The sequence below is a fragment of the Spermophilus citellus genome, assembly GCF_964194105.1.
Source record: "Spermophilus citellus genome assembly, chromosome: 5".
Classification (NCBI taxonomy): Eukaryota; Metazoa; Chordata; class Mammalia; order Rodentia; family Sciuridae; genus Spermophilus; species Spermophilus citellus.
This window is the reverse complement of record NC_138186.1, coordinates 136,784,967-136,801,665: the sequence shown is the minus strand read 5'-3', so window position 1 is coordinate 136,801,665 and position 16,699 is coordinate 136,784,967. Positions and strand designations below refer to the sequence as shown.

General features: G+C 36.2%; 1 protein-coding gene across 2 annotated transcripts in view; it reads left to right on the top strand.

The window, feature by feature from the left end:
- ARHGAP18 (Rho GTPase activating protein 18) overlaps positions 1-16,699 on the top strand; it is a gene marked incomplete at its 5' end in the record, with an annotated part of 169,624 nt that overhangs the window by 133,483 nt on the left and 19,442 nt on the right. For both annotated transcript variants that reach the window (XM_081296653.1, XM_081296654.1), the window contains 5 exons: positions 2,618-2,783; positions 5,623-5,714; positions 9,978-10,055; positions 12,724-12,883; positions 14,461-14,543. In XM_081296653.1, coding sequence (XP_081152779.1) covers positions 2,618-2,783; positions 5,623-5,714; positions 9,978-10,055; positions 12,724-12,883; positions 14,461-14,543 — 579 coding nt within the window. The remainder of the gene's footprint in view (positions 1-2,617; positions 2,784-5,622; positions 5,715-9,977; positions 10,056-12,723; positions 12,884-14,460; positions 14,544-16,699) is intronic.

Below are 16,699 nucleotides of genomic sequence, written 5' to 3'. Positions count from 1 at the left end.
GAATGTAGTAAAAAGTAAATATGAATCTTGTCATTTTTTTCTTAATGGAAAATCATGAAACGTGGACATTATTTAAAAAGTTCTATGAAGAAATACACAGTGGTAATACTTAACCCTTTTTGAGTGCTTGTTATATGCCATGAGTGCCTCACCATAGCTTTATATGGTGGAACGTGGCATTATTCCATCTTGCAGGTAAAGAGGCTGAGGCACAGAAGTGGTGGTATTTGCCCGAGGTCACATAGCTAGTAAGCCATGGAAACAGATTTGCCCCCTGTGCCCAGCTCCACATACTTGCCCACTGTGCCCAGCACTATGGAGGCCTTCCACATCAGTGCTGGGAATTCAGTTAGGCTCCATCTTCCATGAGGTCTGTTCTTATTTTACTCAATATTTTCATAGGACAAAAATAGATTACTCAAAGCTAAGAGAGAGACCTTTTCTCTTTTTAGTGGATTTTTTTTTTTTTTAAGGCTCTCAGAGTTGAGTTTGCTTGAACGACATTGGCCATAGATTTCAGGAAATAGTGTAACCCTCAAAAATTGTGGTCTCGCCACTGTTAAAAATTATTGAGGCCCTCAAAGAGGTTTTGTTTATGTGGGTTGCACCTATGGATGTTTATATCAAACTTAAATTAAGGAGCTGGGTGTGTAACTTAGTGGTAAATTATAGGCTTAGCATATTTGAGGCCTAGGTTCAATCTGTGGCACAAAATAATAAAACAACAGCAATAACAATAATAATGACAATAAATAAATTAGCTGGACATAGTAGCATGCACACACCTGGAATCCCAGTGGCTCAGGAGGCTGAGGCAAAAGGATTGCAAGTTCAAGACTGGTCTTGGTAACTTAGCAAGACACTGTCTCAAAAAAAAAAAAAAAAAAAAAAAAAAAGGTCTGGATTGTAGCTCAGTGAGAAAGCACCCCCAGGTTTAATCCCTAGTGCCACACACAGTCTGTTTAAAGTAATTGCTACCATTAACATAAAAGCCCTTTTAAAAATGGAAAACAGCCTTGTTTTTTTAGAACTAAAAATTGAGAAGTGTGGCATAGTTTTAATTTTAGCACATCTCTAATATTTGGCCTTAGTAGGTCAGCTCCTCCTGCATTATCTGTTGCAATGGTCCACATAGTTTACCATAGGAAAATTTCTCTGTGCACTCAGGAGAAAATGAAAGCAGGAGAGGCAAAACAGTGTCTTAATATTAAAATTAATCATTCAACTAATATTAATTATTATAAAAATTGACAACTTTTGAATTAATAAGTTTGACCTCTAAACCTCTTGAAAAGAGTATTGAGGACCTGCATGATACCATGCTTTAACCTGCTGCTTATATTAATATTTAGGCCATGAGATGTTAATGACAAAAATCAGCAGAGAGAATAAAAGGGAATCAACTGAACATCTTTGGCAATTAAATGAAGAAGGCAAGGGTAAACCTCAACGATGTCATCTAATGAAAGCCTTTTTTATCAGACTGCTAGAAAATGATCATTGGTTTAGTCAGCAAACAGGGCAGCATGTATTAAATATGCTAAAGAAATTCTTTTTCTTCCTCTTGTGGCTTGTTTTCTTATATATAATGAGTTTAATGTTAAGAGTACTAGATGATATAAGAGAAATGCATAAAACAGCTAATATCACTGACTTGCTTGTGGTCCTGAGTGGCACCTCTCCATTTTGGTGTATTCAGCTGTGAAAGTAATAATGATAACTAATAAGAGCAACCACATAAAAGTCGATGGGAAGTGGTGACATTTAAACCTCACAACAGCACTTTAAATTAGGTGGCTTCCTTCTTTTTCTCCTCCTCCTTTCTCTCTTCCCTCTCCTCCCATTTTGCAGAAAGAAAGATTAAGCAATTGCCAAATTGCATATCTGGTAAGCAGCTGGATGACTGGCAGGCCCTGTCTTTAAAGTTCATGCCAGCTGCTATCCCGCGCCCCGTAGCCTTTACCAACCTTACCATGTTTTTCCTTACAGAAGATACACAATGTATGTGAAGGGTACCTGGCACATTCTAAGCACACACTCATGCTGCTATTTCTCTTCTTCCTATGTATCCTCATATCATATCATGTAATTCCTCCTCTTCCACCCCCACCCCATTGATTATCCCCCAACTTCCAATTTTGCTTTGGTCTGGGTGGTACTGGGGATTAACTCAAGGTATACTACCACCAGCCCTTTTTATTTGATTTTTTGAGACGGGATCTCACTAAGTTGCCCAGGCTGGCCTCAAACATTCCATCTTCCTGCCTCAGTCTCCCGAGTTTTGGGGGATTACAGGCATATGCTTGATTAATCTTTGGTTCTTAAAGAACCACTAACTGGTAGTCATTTGCTCTTCTGAGCTTACTCTCTTGATCTGTAGTATTGATAGGAGCCCTCCCAGTACATGATCTCATTCACTTGTCAGATTCTGGAACTTCCACACCCTTTTGACAGGATCACTCACTCTGCATTCTGACTAGGAAAATTCTATCATGGCTTTCCTTGTCATTTAATCTGAGTGTAACTTCTTTATAGAGTTATGATTTTTTTTTCTTTCTGCATTACAAAAATGGTTAGATACTGTAAGCTTTCACTATATTAATGGTGTTTATTTTAGGATTTCAGATTGCCAAAAGATAAAACGGGCACCACAAAGGTTGGTGACCTTGCACCCCAGGACATGAAGAAAGTTTGCCATTTAGCCCTGATTGAGCTGACCGCTCTCTATGATGTATTGGGTGTCGAGCTGAAACAACAGAAAGCTGCGAAAATCAAAACAAAAGGTAACCTTCAAATAAAAAAAAAGTTAGATTGACTTTTAAAGCATCAAAATGGATTTTTTAGCAGTATTCTTGTGGCAGGTATCAAAGCAACATCTGCAAATACATCTGGAGTTCAGATTCTAAAACATTGCCTTCAAAAATTGAGTAACTTGATAAAAATATACTGTGTCTTAGAGACTATAGAAAATAAAGGCATAATCAAATAATTCCTACGGAAGGAAACTGTGAATCAAAGAATCATAACTTTATGCTTTCTCCTTTGAAAACTTCATAACCCACTTCAATCTAATGTATGAAATATGATATGTCAAGAGCTTTGTAATGTTGTGAACAACCAATAAAAAAAATTAAAATAAAATAAAATAAAATATAAAAAACTGTATTTTTAAAAAAAAAACATATTTGTTTTCAAATTCAGATCTTGAAAAATGACTTTGAGCTGGTTGGTCCTAAATTATGACTCTCGCTTATCACTGGCTAGAAAATACTGGGGTAGTTAGTATTTTGTCCCTTTGTTCACTTACATGAGAGTTGTAACTACATTTTGAAAATATTTCTTATCCTATTAAGAAAATGTCATTGTGACATACATACAGTACCCCTAGATGATACTAATCCTATATATGTGTAGTTTTTCTTTTGTAAGCAGCTTGCTTTACCTACAGAAATAGAATTTATATTTTGTAGCATGATAAAGAATGAATACGTCTTTGGTTTTTGTTCCTCTGGGGTTTTATTGGTCTGGAAATCCAGATAATTCTCTACTGTCAAAGCTTTGCGGTGTAGGACTCTTTGTCCTCTTGTTTAACCTGAAAGGTGCCTCCTAAAGGGACACCATGAATGAGGACTATGAGTTGCTATGGTAACATTAGCCAAGGCAAGTAGTCACCTGGTTTAAATATTAGCGGCAGTTTCTCTGTAGGACTGAAATGTCTTTCCCTCAGATCCTCTGTCCTAGTGGACCCACGGTGGACTGCATTCCGTGTTCAGTTCCTAGGAATCTTCTAGCTTGAGGCTTGGAATGGTGAATTTTTGGGTTAAAAGGTGCTCTTTTTTTTTTTTTTTTTTTCACGAGTGTCTTATGGAGAAAGAAGACTTCAATTGCTTTTCTAGAATCTCATCACAAAACCTGCAATTAAAAGATAGAAATATAATTTAAATAACTGAAACCTAGTCCTCATGATTTTTATGTTTGTGTTTTTAAGGATTCCATTCTAGCAGAGAAGTACTGCTCTTATTAAAGCTATCACAGTTTCAGTGGAACAGTAGAAATTCCAGTATTGAAAAAAAAAAAAAATTCTTGTTGCAGATTATGGTCTTTTTGGTGTTTCAGTGAACCCAGGAGCACTGTACCACTGAGCTACATCCCAGCCCTCTTCATTTAAGTGCTGAGACTGGCCTCAAATTTGTGATTTTCCTGCCTCAGCCTCTTAAGTTGCTGGAATTACAGGTGTATGCCACCACACCCAGCTAAAAAATAATCTTCATCGCTTATCTAAGCTGTTTACACTATATACTAGACACTTGGCATTCTTCAGTTACATTTTTTCTTAATTCCTCAAACTGAAAAGTTACTTCTTGTGTTACTAGAATTCTTGTGAGTGGCATCTTAGTGTCCAATGTCTGTCCTCGGGTTACAAGGTCACTCCCTTCTTCATGTTCACCAATGATTTTTATTTCCTCTAATGTGTGCCATAAAGGAAGTGCTATCTCGTCTGTGGTAATTCTCCACTTAGTGATGGGGATGAGGTGGAGGTTCTGGGTAGGAACTATGCTCTACCAAACTCAAGGCATATGATAGATAATATCATTTATAATTTTTGTAAATTACTATCATTTCTTCTGGAATGATTACTATTTTTTTAAAAAAAAAAACCCTACAGATTTAAAATTAAGAATACCAAATATCTACTGTTTTTTTTTAAAGTGGAAGCATTTGTAGAATAGGATCATAAAATTGGCTTATTTCTCAAAATGGCATTTATTGATACTTAGCTGTTTTGTAGAATGTTAAATGTCAATTTAGAAGAGATGAGTAATACTTGGTTTTCAGCCATAACTTTTAATTTGATTGAACTTTAGTAAATTGTTTGAATATTTATATGTTCTTACAGGAGTCTGTTTTTCCTTTTGTAGCAGTTTTCCCTTTACTAATTATTTCAGTGATTTTTTTGCAATCTTTAGTGTTCTGGTTGGATATGGAACATCCCCTAAGGGCACATGTGTTAGCTCAAGACTTGTTTCCCAGTGCTACAATGTTCATAGCTGGGGCTTTGGGGCAGTAAATAGATCATGAGGGTTCTGACTTTATGGATTAATCCGTTGATGGATTCACAATTTAATGGACTATTGAGATGTGACGGAAATTTCAGAGGCTGGGCCTAGTTGAAGGGAGTGAGGTGTGCCTTAGGGTTCTGCCCTTGGGGACTATATCTTGTCCCATATTCCACTCTTTGTTTTCTGGCCATCATAAGGTGAGAGTTATGTTCTACCTTGTCCTTATGCCATGATGCTAGCTGACCATGGACTGAAATTTTGAAACTATGAGCCAAATAAATCTTTCCTCCTGTAGGTTTTTTGTCTCAGGCATTTTGTCACAGTAACAACAAGCTAACACATTGTTTGTTGCTGTATTTCTCCATAAGGCAGGGTCAGTTTTTTTATTGACCTATTTATACCTAATGGCCGGCCAAGTTTTGTCCTTTTCCTAGTAGGTACTCAACAAATAGTTGTCTAATTGAATGACAGTGTCAGAAATCTTATGCCTTAGCATTTTTTTTTGTATTTATTATTATTAGTCAATTGATGGAAACAAAGACATTTTGTTTTCTTGTTGCAGATTCTGGTCTTTTTGGTGTTCCACTGGCCACGTTGTTAGAACAAGATCAGAGAAAAGTGCCGGGAACTCGAATACCCTTGATCTTTCAAAAAGTAAGTAGGCCTTTTTTTTTTTTTTTTTTTTTTTTTTTTTTTTTTTTTTGGTACTCATACTATTATACTATATACTATAGTTTCAATTGATAGTCTCTTTTACTTTGTGGTACTTGGATTTTCTATTCAGGAAGCAAATTTGTTTCGAGGGCTCATAATTTTTATTTCATGGTGATGCTTTCTGTGTTATTACTGTAACTGTGATCATCAGGCATCATTTTCCTGTCTTATATTAGCTGGCTTTGTATAATTGAGATTTCAATTCTATAATACATAGGAGTGAGAACTGCTTATAAATTTCTAGGGAATTGAATCTTCATGAATATTTCATGCCTGTATGTACTTCCCAAGCTTTCCTATTTACAGTGAGGATGTCCGATTTAATTTACCAGTGCCTATGTCCAAAGTAGGCAAAGAAACCATAAAGTAGAATTAGAAAATGATCGCTAAACTATCAAATCACTTGGGTAGTCAACACTCAATTATTCATAAGGGGATTATCTATAGCAATAAAAAATTCCAGCCCAACCTCTGAGCCATCATTGCTCCTGAAGCACAGATTACATTTGATAAAAGCTAGGAAGCATACACTGAAGAAGGCAGATTGGATCAGTTGTGGACAACCCACGTTATGGATACTTTGCAACAGTCCAGGCATATGAGTTTCTGAAATCTCTAGGGGCAGGAGAAATGGTTTCACAGTTGACTAGGCCAACAGACTCATCCAAACCTAAGGCTTAATCTTGGCACTTAGTCTATGCCAAATTGGTCATTTCCCTGTCTTACCGACTAGCATTGTGACCTTTACTGCTCTTGTTTGCCATTACACCAAACCTGTGTATCTCTGTCTCTCCTGATGAACATTGTTGTGCGGTTTATCCTACTCATCAGCTTCTGACAGCCACTGCCTATAGAACCTGTATCTGTATGAATAGTGGTCAATGCTTCCTGTGATTAATAGAAAGCGGGTAACAAATACAGGTTACTGACAAATTCTTTTGGTCTCAAGAAAAGATGTAAGTCGTTATAGACAAATGGCTTCTCAGAACGGGAATCTCGGCAGCATGCTTCCTAGGTATGTTAGCCAAGGCTCTGCAGAGAAACAGAACCATTGGGATTCATGCAGAAAGATAAGAAGTGAATTACTTTGAAGAATTTTCTCAACTAGGTATGGGTGCTAGCAAGCCTCAGATGTGGAGCAAATGGTCTGGACCCTGGGGTGAGAGTTCATGCTTCAGTCTTGAGGCAGAACTTCTTTTTTGGAATATCCCAGGTTTTGCCTTTAGGCCTTCGATTGATTGGGTAAGGCCCTTCAATTTCTGGAGTGTTATTTGCTTTACTCAAACTATGATTTAAATGTTAATAGCATCTGAGAAAATCCTATCCCTGCAACATCTTGACTGATGTCTGACTGAATAAATGGACACTGTAGCCACGTGGACACACAAAGACATCATCATACCAGGGAAGTTCTGTGAGCCTAGGTTTTCATAAGGTTCGATGATGCTTCCTCACCAGGCTGAGAATGGTATCCGGTCCCTCGAGAAAAATCTCCCTTTGTCATTTCTCTTGACACTATTTTGTTGTCATTGTTGTTTAAGTTTATTTAGTTACTTTTCATTATTTTCTCTTCAACATTCTCTAGACTCTGGCAGCCTGCTAGTATGAAGTATTGGTATAGCTCCAAGCTTTTTATTCATATGAAGAGTTTGCTTGTAGGTAACACTCATCTGCTTGTGTCCCCTCTGAACAGTAAGCAGCAAATCACAGTGGTCTGTCTTGAAGTGCCTTTGGATTCATCAGCTGGACAACTCAATTGGGTCTTCCCTCTGTTTTGTAAAAGGAAAGAAATAGAAACCACCGATCTACAAAGAGATTCATTACCAATCTTCAGAGGATTATACTTTTAATGTTTGAGGAAATATACCCCAAAAAAGGCCACTAGCAGAGCGTATCCACTACCATTGAGTTGTTATCTGGTATTTATTTTTTCCTCAGAGGCACTTGGTTTAAACGATATTCTCATAAGGAGTTGAAAAATAAAATGTTGTTAATTTTAATTTAATGGAAAAAGTCCACTTTATAATCTAGTTAGCAGATCCAGTGTTCTTACTGACAAACTAATAGGCCGTACTAGGCATACTTTGTGTCAAAAAAGCCTGAGTTCATTTTTCAGTTAACATAAATCTATACTATCTATTTTGAGAAATGCTGTGAATTACTGATAAATTATAGAACATGAGATAAATTTTTAAAACTAGCATATTCACTATATAAATCAGTATAATTTTCTATCTATTTTAAGTCTTGAAAATTAAAAGGAAGGCAAAATAGTATATTTTAATAATGTAATATGCGATGGTGAAAAAGAGTGATTTTCAAAGTGAGAAATATGAAAATATGAAATTCAGATTGTATACACATATGATTCTGTCAGATGTGGGAATTCAGTTTTTGAGAATAAAAAAGTCTAGAATATTGAAAATTCAGATGTTGCTCTCATTTAGTTATTTAGAAGTCATGATCAATTTTTTTGTGAATTTAATGAAAGTGAGAAAGCATAGAAACTATGCTTTTAGTAGAAACTAAAAACTAATTTGCTTCAGAATCTAACATGATTTTGTTTTATTGTTAATTTTACAAGGTGAAATAAAATGAAAACTATTTATTGAAAATTTTAAATCTGGTTTTAAATACTTTATTAATCTTTTTTTTTTTTAGTTTCTATCCATTGAACAATGTGGTTTTGAAAAATTTTCTGGTTTAATTTTTAAAAAATCGCATACTACTTCAACTGGTCAAAGATACTTCATCTAGTAATAAATCCTTAGGAGAATTTTGTGACTATTCTATGGTTAATTCTTAACCCAGCTCCCTAAAAATCAGAGCATCCTTTAGCCACCACCTAGCCCAAGGATAGAAGAGGTGATGTCATTAAAGAAAAATTGCCATTGCTTCCAGTGTTCACATACCCTAATAGAACTGATTTCAGGTCAAAGGAGCTCTTTTATGACAGCTAGTTTGGTTCTTAAGAGGCACTTTTTATATACAAGAGAAAAACAGGTCTATGTGGCTTATGGCACCTTGGTTAATGATTAAAGGAGTCTTCCCTGAAAAACATTCTTTTGTACTCTGGAAGATTTTATGCCTTAGGATATGCTGAGAATGTTATTCTGAGATTACACATGAGGCAGACTAGTTCTGTCTGATGAAGTAAGAGAAGGCTAATGGGGAAAGTGGGTAGGTTGTAGGAAGGGAAACCTATAGAATGCTAATAAATGCATTGTATTTAAACTAAGGATGTGGAATCGATTTCCTTAAAAATAACAGAATACCTCCATCAACAATTTGTGTGCTGCCCAGGAAATATGGGTTCTAGTTTTCCAGTTGGAAGATCACCCTACCAAGAAACTGACCACTCTTGTCTTCTTTGTAGCTTTCAATAGTTTGTCACCATAACTTCCCACATTTGCCTTACTTTAATGAGTTTTTGGCTTATAGTTTTAAAAATAAGGGCTGGGAGCAGAGGTACTTGCCTGCAATCCCAATTACTTGGAATCTGAGACAACAAATTGCTAGTTTGAGGCCAGCCTGGGCAAGTCAGTGAGACCCTGTCTCAGAAAGGACTAGGGATATAACTCAGTGGTAGAGAGCACTTGCCTAGCATGTGGGAGGACCTGGCTTTCATCCTTAGAAAGAAAACAAAAAGACTTTATTTGTGGGTTCCAGAAGAGAGAGCTATGTGTAGTCATTGGCCATTGGTTTGATTTAAAAGTCCTGTTTAAGAACATTCAAGTTTATCATCAAAGACTTAAAAATAAATATTAGCAAACAAATTTTTTTCTTCATATTGTAAGTAATTCTTTCTTGGAACAAACTAAAAATGTGATGTCATTGTGCAGATACTAGAATTTCATAGAATTTATTTTATTTCAGAATATGTTGCTGGAAAAACAGAAGAAATGGATGTTCTTGGTTGCTTTTAAACAAAGAACATCTTCGTTCTCTGTTTGGATTACCACAGCTGTTGTGCGAAATTATACACTTCTGTTGCAAAGTAAAACCAGAGCCAACTTTTTCTAAATTATAACTAGTTCTTGGACTTATTGTTTTGAATTGTGGTGGTGCTTTAGCATTCAAAACCTCATAAAATCCAGTGTACATGTCATTGCAATCAGCTTTCATTTATTTATATATGAAACAGATGTTAAAATGTACCTGTTACAGATATCAAAATCAGCATGTTTTTCTGTTTATACACAGCTGATTTCTCAAATTGAAGAGGGAGGTTTGGAAACTGAAGGCCTCTTACGAATACCTGGAGCTGCCATTAGAATCAAGGTAATGTAACCTTTTGGCTCTGTTAATGTACAATTTTATTGTTTAATCATACTTTTGCATTTTAAAGCCAACTTGTCCTCCCACCCCTTATTGTTAACAAAGTGGATAAAATAAAACAATAAAACATCTTAACACTTCAATTTATATTTAGGTTTTCTACAATCCCTTCTCTTTTAAGTTTTTATTTTTCAAAATTGCCATATTAATAACACTAGTCTAAAGAGAACATGATGACTCAAAATATTAATAGGGGGTTATGGTGATAGGTTTATCAGGATGAGCAATAGCAACTGAGTTTTTATTTTTACAGGAACATAAGACTCTGGCAGAGTACGGCCCTTGACAATAGTCCCCATACTTTGTTAGTGTTGGCGAGCTGGCAGAATGAGTGTCCCAACCACACTCCCAATTGTCACAGTTCCTTTTCTTTCTGTGGCCAGCTGATGCAAGTCTGGCTGGTGAAAGAGGCGAGGGGATTCCCAGACTTCCTAGTTTGGGTCCCCCTTTGCCCTTACCTTTTCTTGTTTCCTCTGGGTCCTGTGCACCCTCCTGCTTTCAACTCTGTGCTCCAACTCCTGTTCTGGGGGATAAAACTTCCAGTGATTGCACAATAGATATGGAATGACCCTGCAGGCAGGGTGTACTACATAATGTCTCCCACAAGACATGCGTTTTAAAGGGAGTTCCTTTGGAACTATAACTACGTCTAGAAAATTCACCTGGCAGAAATGTTTGGTTAGCAGTCCTTTACTATCTCTTTTACCCTATCTTTCAAATTCAGCTTTGGCTCTAAACTGAGATAGCACAAAGAAACTGCTCACATGCTAGATATTGTCTGACTGAATTTGAAACTCCAAGAGTAAATAAGATCAAGGGAAGAGATCTTCTCTGTTCATTTCCTTAAGTCATATTATTCTATTTGAAAACTTCAGAGCTGACTAGGATGAGATGATGCTCAGTGGGTGCATGCTGCCGTTGCTTGTCATTGCTGGGCTTTGGTGCTACTAGGATTTGGAATTACTATGCATGTATTCTACAGTTTGCATCACCTAGTGATAAGTTTCCTTATTCCAAAACACTAGATTCAGCCAACTTGGCTCTTCCTACACAGTGATCTCATTTTAATAGGATTCCAGTAATGTGACATACCCTGCTGACAAATTTCAGCTTGTGTCCCCTGGGTTTGATGTCTGGTACATAGAGGTCCCTGGAAATGCTTTGCCTTGTTTAAGTTTGATAACTTGCCGATGTCTTTCTGCATTTATGAACATCTACGGCGAGTTCACCATGGGCATTGTGGGTGATTCAGGGATCAGCTCTTAAGAAATGGGTTCTCTTACAAAGGAATGGAAACAGGTAATGTGGCTTCATATTACTTATGTCAGCACAAGTAGTGCTTCTCAGTTGACAGTTCAAAGCCTTTGGGCCCTCATGAGCACAGCATGATGGCAACCCCACAGGATCCAAGACAGGTTGACTTTAGTACGGAATAGTGAATATGTGGATTTTACTTTGTGATGGGAAGGCTGGCAGAAAAGACAACTAGATGTAATTTCTACAACGTCCAATTAAGTGGATTCAGCTAGGTTAACCCAGCCTCTTGTCATCCACCAGATTATGCAGCAGCTGGTCCATTACAAATAATTTAACGATAAGAAGAAAAATTTTTGCTTTTCTCTTTTCTTCCCTGCCTTACTGGTTCTTCCTCTTTTCCTTATCCTCTCTCCTTTTTCTGTTTTCTCTTTTCCTTCTCTCTCTCTGCCCTCACCTCTCCATTTCTAACTTTACTTGCATGCTTTTCACTAATTATAAAAATAACGAAGGTAGAGGATGGGGTTCTGTTGGGAAGAGATAATGTGATAAAAGTCACCTTACAAGGAAAATAAAAACCATCTTGGGAAACTGGTTTCACCTAATAGAAAGAAGTAACAAACTTTGACAGGATCTCTGACATGAATTTATGCCATGGTGTTTATTAAAAAAAAAACACACACACACATGTCGAAAGTAGTGATCATTAAACTAAATTGACTTATTAGTTGTAGTTTGGCCAGCAAGTTTTGCAGAGTCTGTGAGGTAAATGAGTAGGTATTTCCAATTCTAAGTGGACTCTGAATGCTTCCTTGAAAATGCTTCCTTAGTTGAAAGCAGAATGGCTGCATTTGAAGGCGGGTATATTGATGTATTTTCATGCCTTGTTTGCTGTAGGATTTGGTTTTCCATTTCCCAGAGGTGACTAATCAGAGGTGATCTTCTGCTTTAGGGTGCAAAGATTGATTATGCATTTTGTTACACAAATACACTTCTAAATAACTAATTGTCTCTTTTAAGTGATTTGTTTTAATATCTTGAAGAATTGTTGTATCTAGGTGAAGCCCCTAAATGGAAGGACTATTTTAACTAATTTTTATGTTCTATCATTACTAAAGTTTGAGTAATTTTTTTTTTCTTTAAATCTTGGCCTTAGGTGCAATTTCTTCCTAGTAAAGTAAAACTGGGGTGGAGGTGGGGATAGTATTTTTCTGAGTAACGGAAGTATTGACTTTTGATACTTCAATATGTCTTCTCAGAGTGGAATTCTTGTAAAGCAGAAAACATCTCTCTCTCTCAGCAGGGGAAAAATGCACTTACTGATAGCCATCCCTCCGCCCCCCCTTGTGTCTTTCAGAATCTTTGCCAAGAACTAGAAGCAAAGTTTTATGAAGGGACATTTAATTGGGAAAGTGTCAAACAGCATGACGCAGCCAGCCTGCTGAAGCTCTTCATCCGGGAGCTGCCCCAACCCCTGCTCAGCGTAGAGTATCTCAGAGCCTTTCAGGCTGTGCAGAGTAAGTGCCATCCCTTTTTGATGCTAGAGCCATCTATGTTGTTTTAAATGCATTTGGCAGGGTGAGGCAGCTAACCAGGTGTACCCAAGTAACACATTTTGACTCATGGTGCTCTAATACCTCAGGCTGTTTTCCTTTTCTTTTACAAATATACATGTCTGCATAAATAGGCTACAGGATGTTCTCTTTGGGTACAGATTAATTGCTTGGCATTTAAACAATACAATTGAAAGTTAAAACCGGAAACTTAAGTACCTCTCTAATAGGAGTTGCAGAAGATCTGATGCTTTTTTTTTTTTTTCGTGCCAAGTGTTAAAAGCAACACTTACAGGAGAAGCTGTGGATTAACAGTTGTCATAAAAGCGCAAGGAGATGTGGTAGAGTCTATGAGCATTTTCCCTGAAAAATTAAATTTGGAAATTGTTGTGAGGAAGCATGGGACAGAGCACTTTGCTGCTTCATTGGTGGAGGACACAGACTAGTTGTGTGTTGCAATTTTGTGGTCTTGGTCAAGCTCCAAGTTAATGTCTGTTACAGTTCTTGATTCCCTTTTCAGGGAACACAGCGATCTTATAAGGGTTATGTACCAGCACAATTATCCCTTTTACTCTGAGAGTCCATTAAAAAAGAAAGAACGCTGTCAACATGTTTAAGCAACCATATCTTTAGCTTCCAGACTGGGACACTTTTGAGTGAAAGAGGGGCACTGTTAATAATTATGGTGAGCTACCATGTCAATCAGAACGGTTCCAGGTTATTCTTAAAGCATACAATATTGAGATGAATTCATGAGTCATTTTGTACCATAATATTTCTTCAAAATTTATAAGGGAAACATGAAATATGTTTAGAAGTATTTTTTAAACAGATTTCATCTTTAAACAGAAGAAACCATCTTCTTAAAATATTTTTTAATGGTTAAATTGTGTTATTTTGCATACATCTCCTGAATATGGATTAAAGGATCACATTTATTGCTGACAAATGCTGGGATGATTCTAAATGTACATAAATACTACTTAAATGGGGTGAGGACTACTGAAGATCATAGATTCAGTGTTTATAATGTAGCTCTTAGATTCTTTTAGTTGCTGTTTGGTTTCCTAATTCATTGCACAAACACATATTAAACACCAACTGTGTTCCAAGACCCTGTTTTACTTATTCCTGTTGAAATTAGTGGACTCTTCTCATGTTATTTGTTCACTCACTATTAAAAGAAACACAAGATGCACCCTGATGCCATGTCATGGAAGGTCCAATCTTCTGTGTCTTTTCATTGGGGAATAATTATCTCACAGAAGTTAAAATTATTTCCAAAGCACTGTTGTGTGTCTGCAAACATAAGGCCGCTTGTCATATGATCACAGTTGGAAGTGAGCATTCTGAGGGAGAGGAAGCTCTTGGCAGCTGCTCCACTGATCTCCCACAAACTCTCTCAACCAGGCTTGCTGCTCAGTCATCGTTGCATCTTACATTTTACTGTAATGTTTATGCCAAATAACTTTATTGCTTGAAAAGATAAAGAAAAATATTCAATAAAGAAAAGAGTTCAGATCTATCTAATCTATCTGCAGATCTTCCAACCAAGAAGCAACAACTACAGGCTCTGAACCTCCTTGTCATCCTCCTGCCGGATGCAAACAGAGACACACTGAAGGTCAGCTGGGATAATTTACATTAAATATCCCTTAGGACATAGCATAGTGATTTTTCATTATTTACAGTACAACAATGTGATGTTTACCTTGGAAAGATTAGTAGAAGTTTAAAAGGAAAAGACTTCTAAGGACTGATAGGGAGGGAAAGTCTTTAATTCTTTATTAACTTATTGTGTTGGTTGTTCATATTACTAGGTTTTGCATTTTAGGTTTTTCTATAACATTTCTTCTACCAAAACAGATTATTAAGGTTCATTTGATTAATGGAAACAATGGATATCTTTTTGTTTCCTATTCTACATTTTCCAAATTCTGTTTAATGAGTGTGTATTAATAAGGTTAATAATATTTAAAATGAAAATCCTAAGACTCACTAATATGAATACAACCCACTATTGCCTAAGGATGTTAATCTTTTGTAGTTCCAAAGGGTAGAGTTTTTGAAATAAGTTGTTAATGGTGACTTAAACTATTTGTTAGCCTAAAGATAGACCAACTCAAATTCTAGTTATTTATCTAAGGGCTTTTTTCTGATTTATGTAATTTTGAAATGATTTGTTCTAATATTCATGTTTTAATGCCACTTATTATAAGTGTTATTAGAGGCTCTTATAATCAGTATGAATTGTTCCACACTGATTTATTTTCCTCAAGGGCCAAAGTTTATGGAGTAGTTGTAAAGGCTTAATTATACACTTTTATAAAAGAAAAAGGGAATTTCTATATATATATTTTTTTCAATATACTTTAATTTTTGCCATTACCATAAAAATTGTTTTATATAGGTAGAACAGGACCCCTGCCTTTTTATTCCCTGCATTTTTTTTCTATTTAAAGTTAAATATCATGTTGAGAAATTTCATGTAAAGAAAAATCATCATTTGGTCAGTCTTGAGAATTTTTTTCTGCATCTTATAAAAACTCTTTGAACCATAAGTTCATGGGCAGTAGTTCTCTAATGCACTTGGAATGAATGTAACTATTCAACTTTTTTGGATAAAGCACTTCCATGAGGAGGACTAGGGGTAAAGCACTACCTCTCCAATAGGAGAATGTCTAAAGAGTTTTCTCCCTTTTCTATGTCAGAAACAAATCTTCTATTCTACTGATTGTCAAATGCATGACTTGGAAGGCAATATTAGGGTAGGTTTGGTTTTTGTGGCAGAGACCGATTCTAGGACTAGTTACACTCAGATATTGCCGTAGCAGGGCTACTGTGTAAGAATGTGTAGATTGTTGCTGAATGGGTCCAGGACAGAGTGGGGCTGATTTTCTGCCTGTCCTCTAATTACCAGCCATGCCCTTGATATAGTTTCCACTATGTAGGAAGATTGGGGAACATCTTTTTCTGACTCACATAAAAATGCCTGTTGGCATGACAGCCCTGTGAACAAGGAGTGGAAGGTGAAAAGTGAAATACACATAATTCCTTAAAATACAGATATATTCAAATAAATTCTCCGAGTTTTAGAAGAAAACGCTGATTCCAGTATGTTTGCTATTGGGCTGGTCTAGAAATTTTTGGACTTTGCCTTCCAAGTCTGAGGCATATTCTTTTAACAATTGTGTTTAAAAGTGTATGTTTAAAATTTAGGGTTGATTTCTATTTTGCATGTAAGTTTACTAGAAGATAATTTTATAATGGAGGAGGATTTTTTGATCAAAATTTGGGAGATGAAAATAAGTAATTTTACATATTGACTTAAGCTTTAGTGACTCAAATAGCCAACATTGATGGTTTCAAGCAAGAATTCTAATGGAAGCCTGTAATGGTATATCATAAACCATAAATTAATAAACTTTAAATTTACTTCTATGAAAGGAAAAGGAAACACATTGCAATGTAATTTTAGGAAACTTAATGCAGAGTTCCTGTGATGTATCCAGTGCTTGCACTATTCCTCAGCTATCAGGAGAAAGAGGATCATGTGTGTGCTTTGTGTAGAGTATTTACACAGCAAATCTAAGGAGACACCAGGCATACCTATAAAGTGACAGGAGTCTTTGGGCAAGCTGCTTAATCAAAATTATTTGTTGTTTTGAATTATTGTGCATTTGGACTCTTGATCATACTTACCTTTGATTTAGAGAATTAGAAGAATGATTTTAAAATATCAAGAGGAGATCCATGTTAATATAATTACCCACATGTATT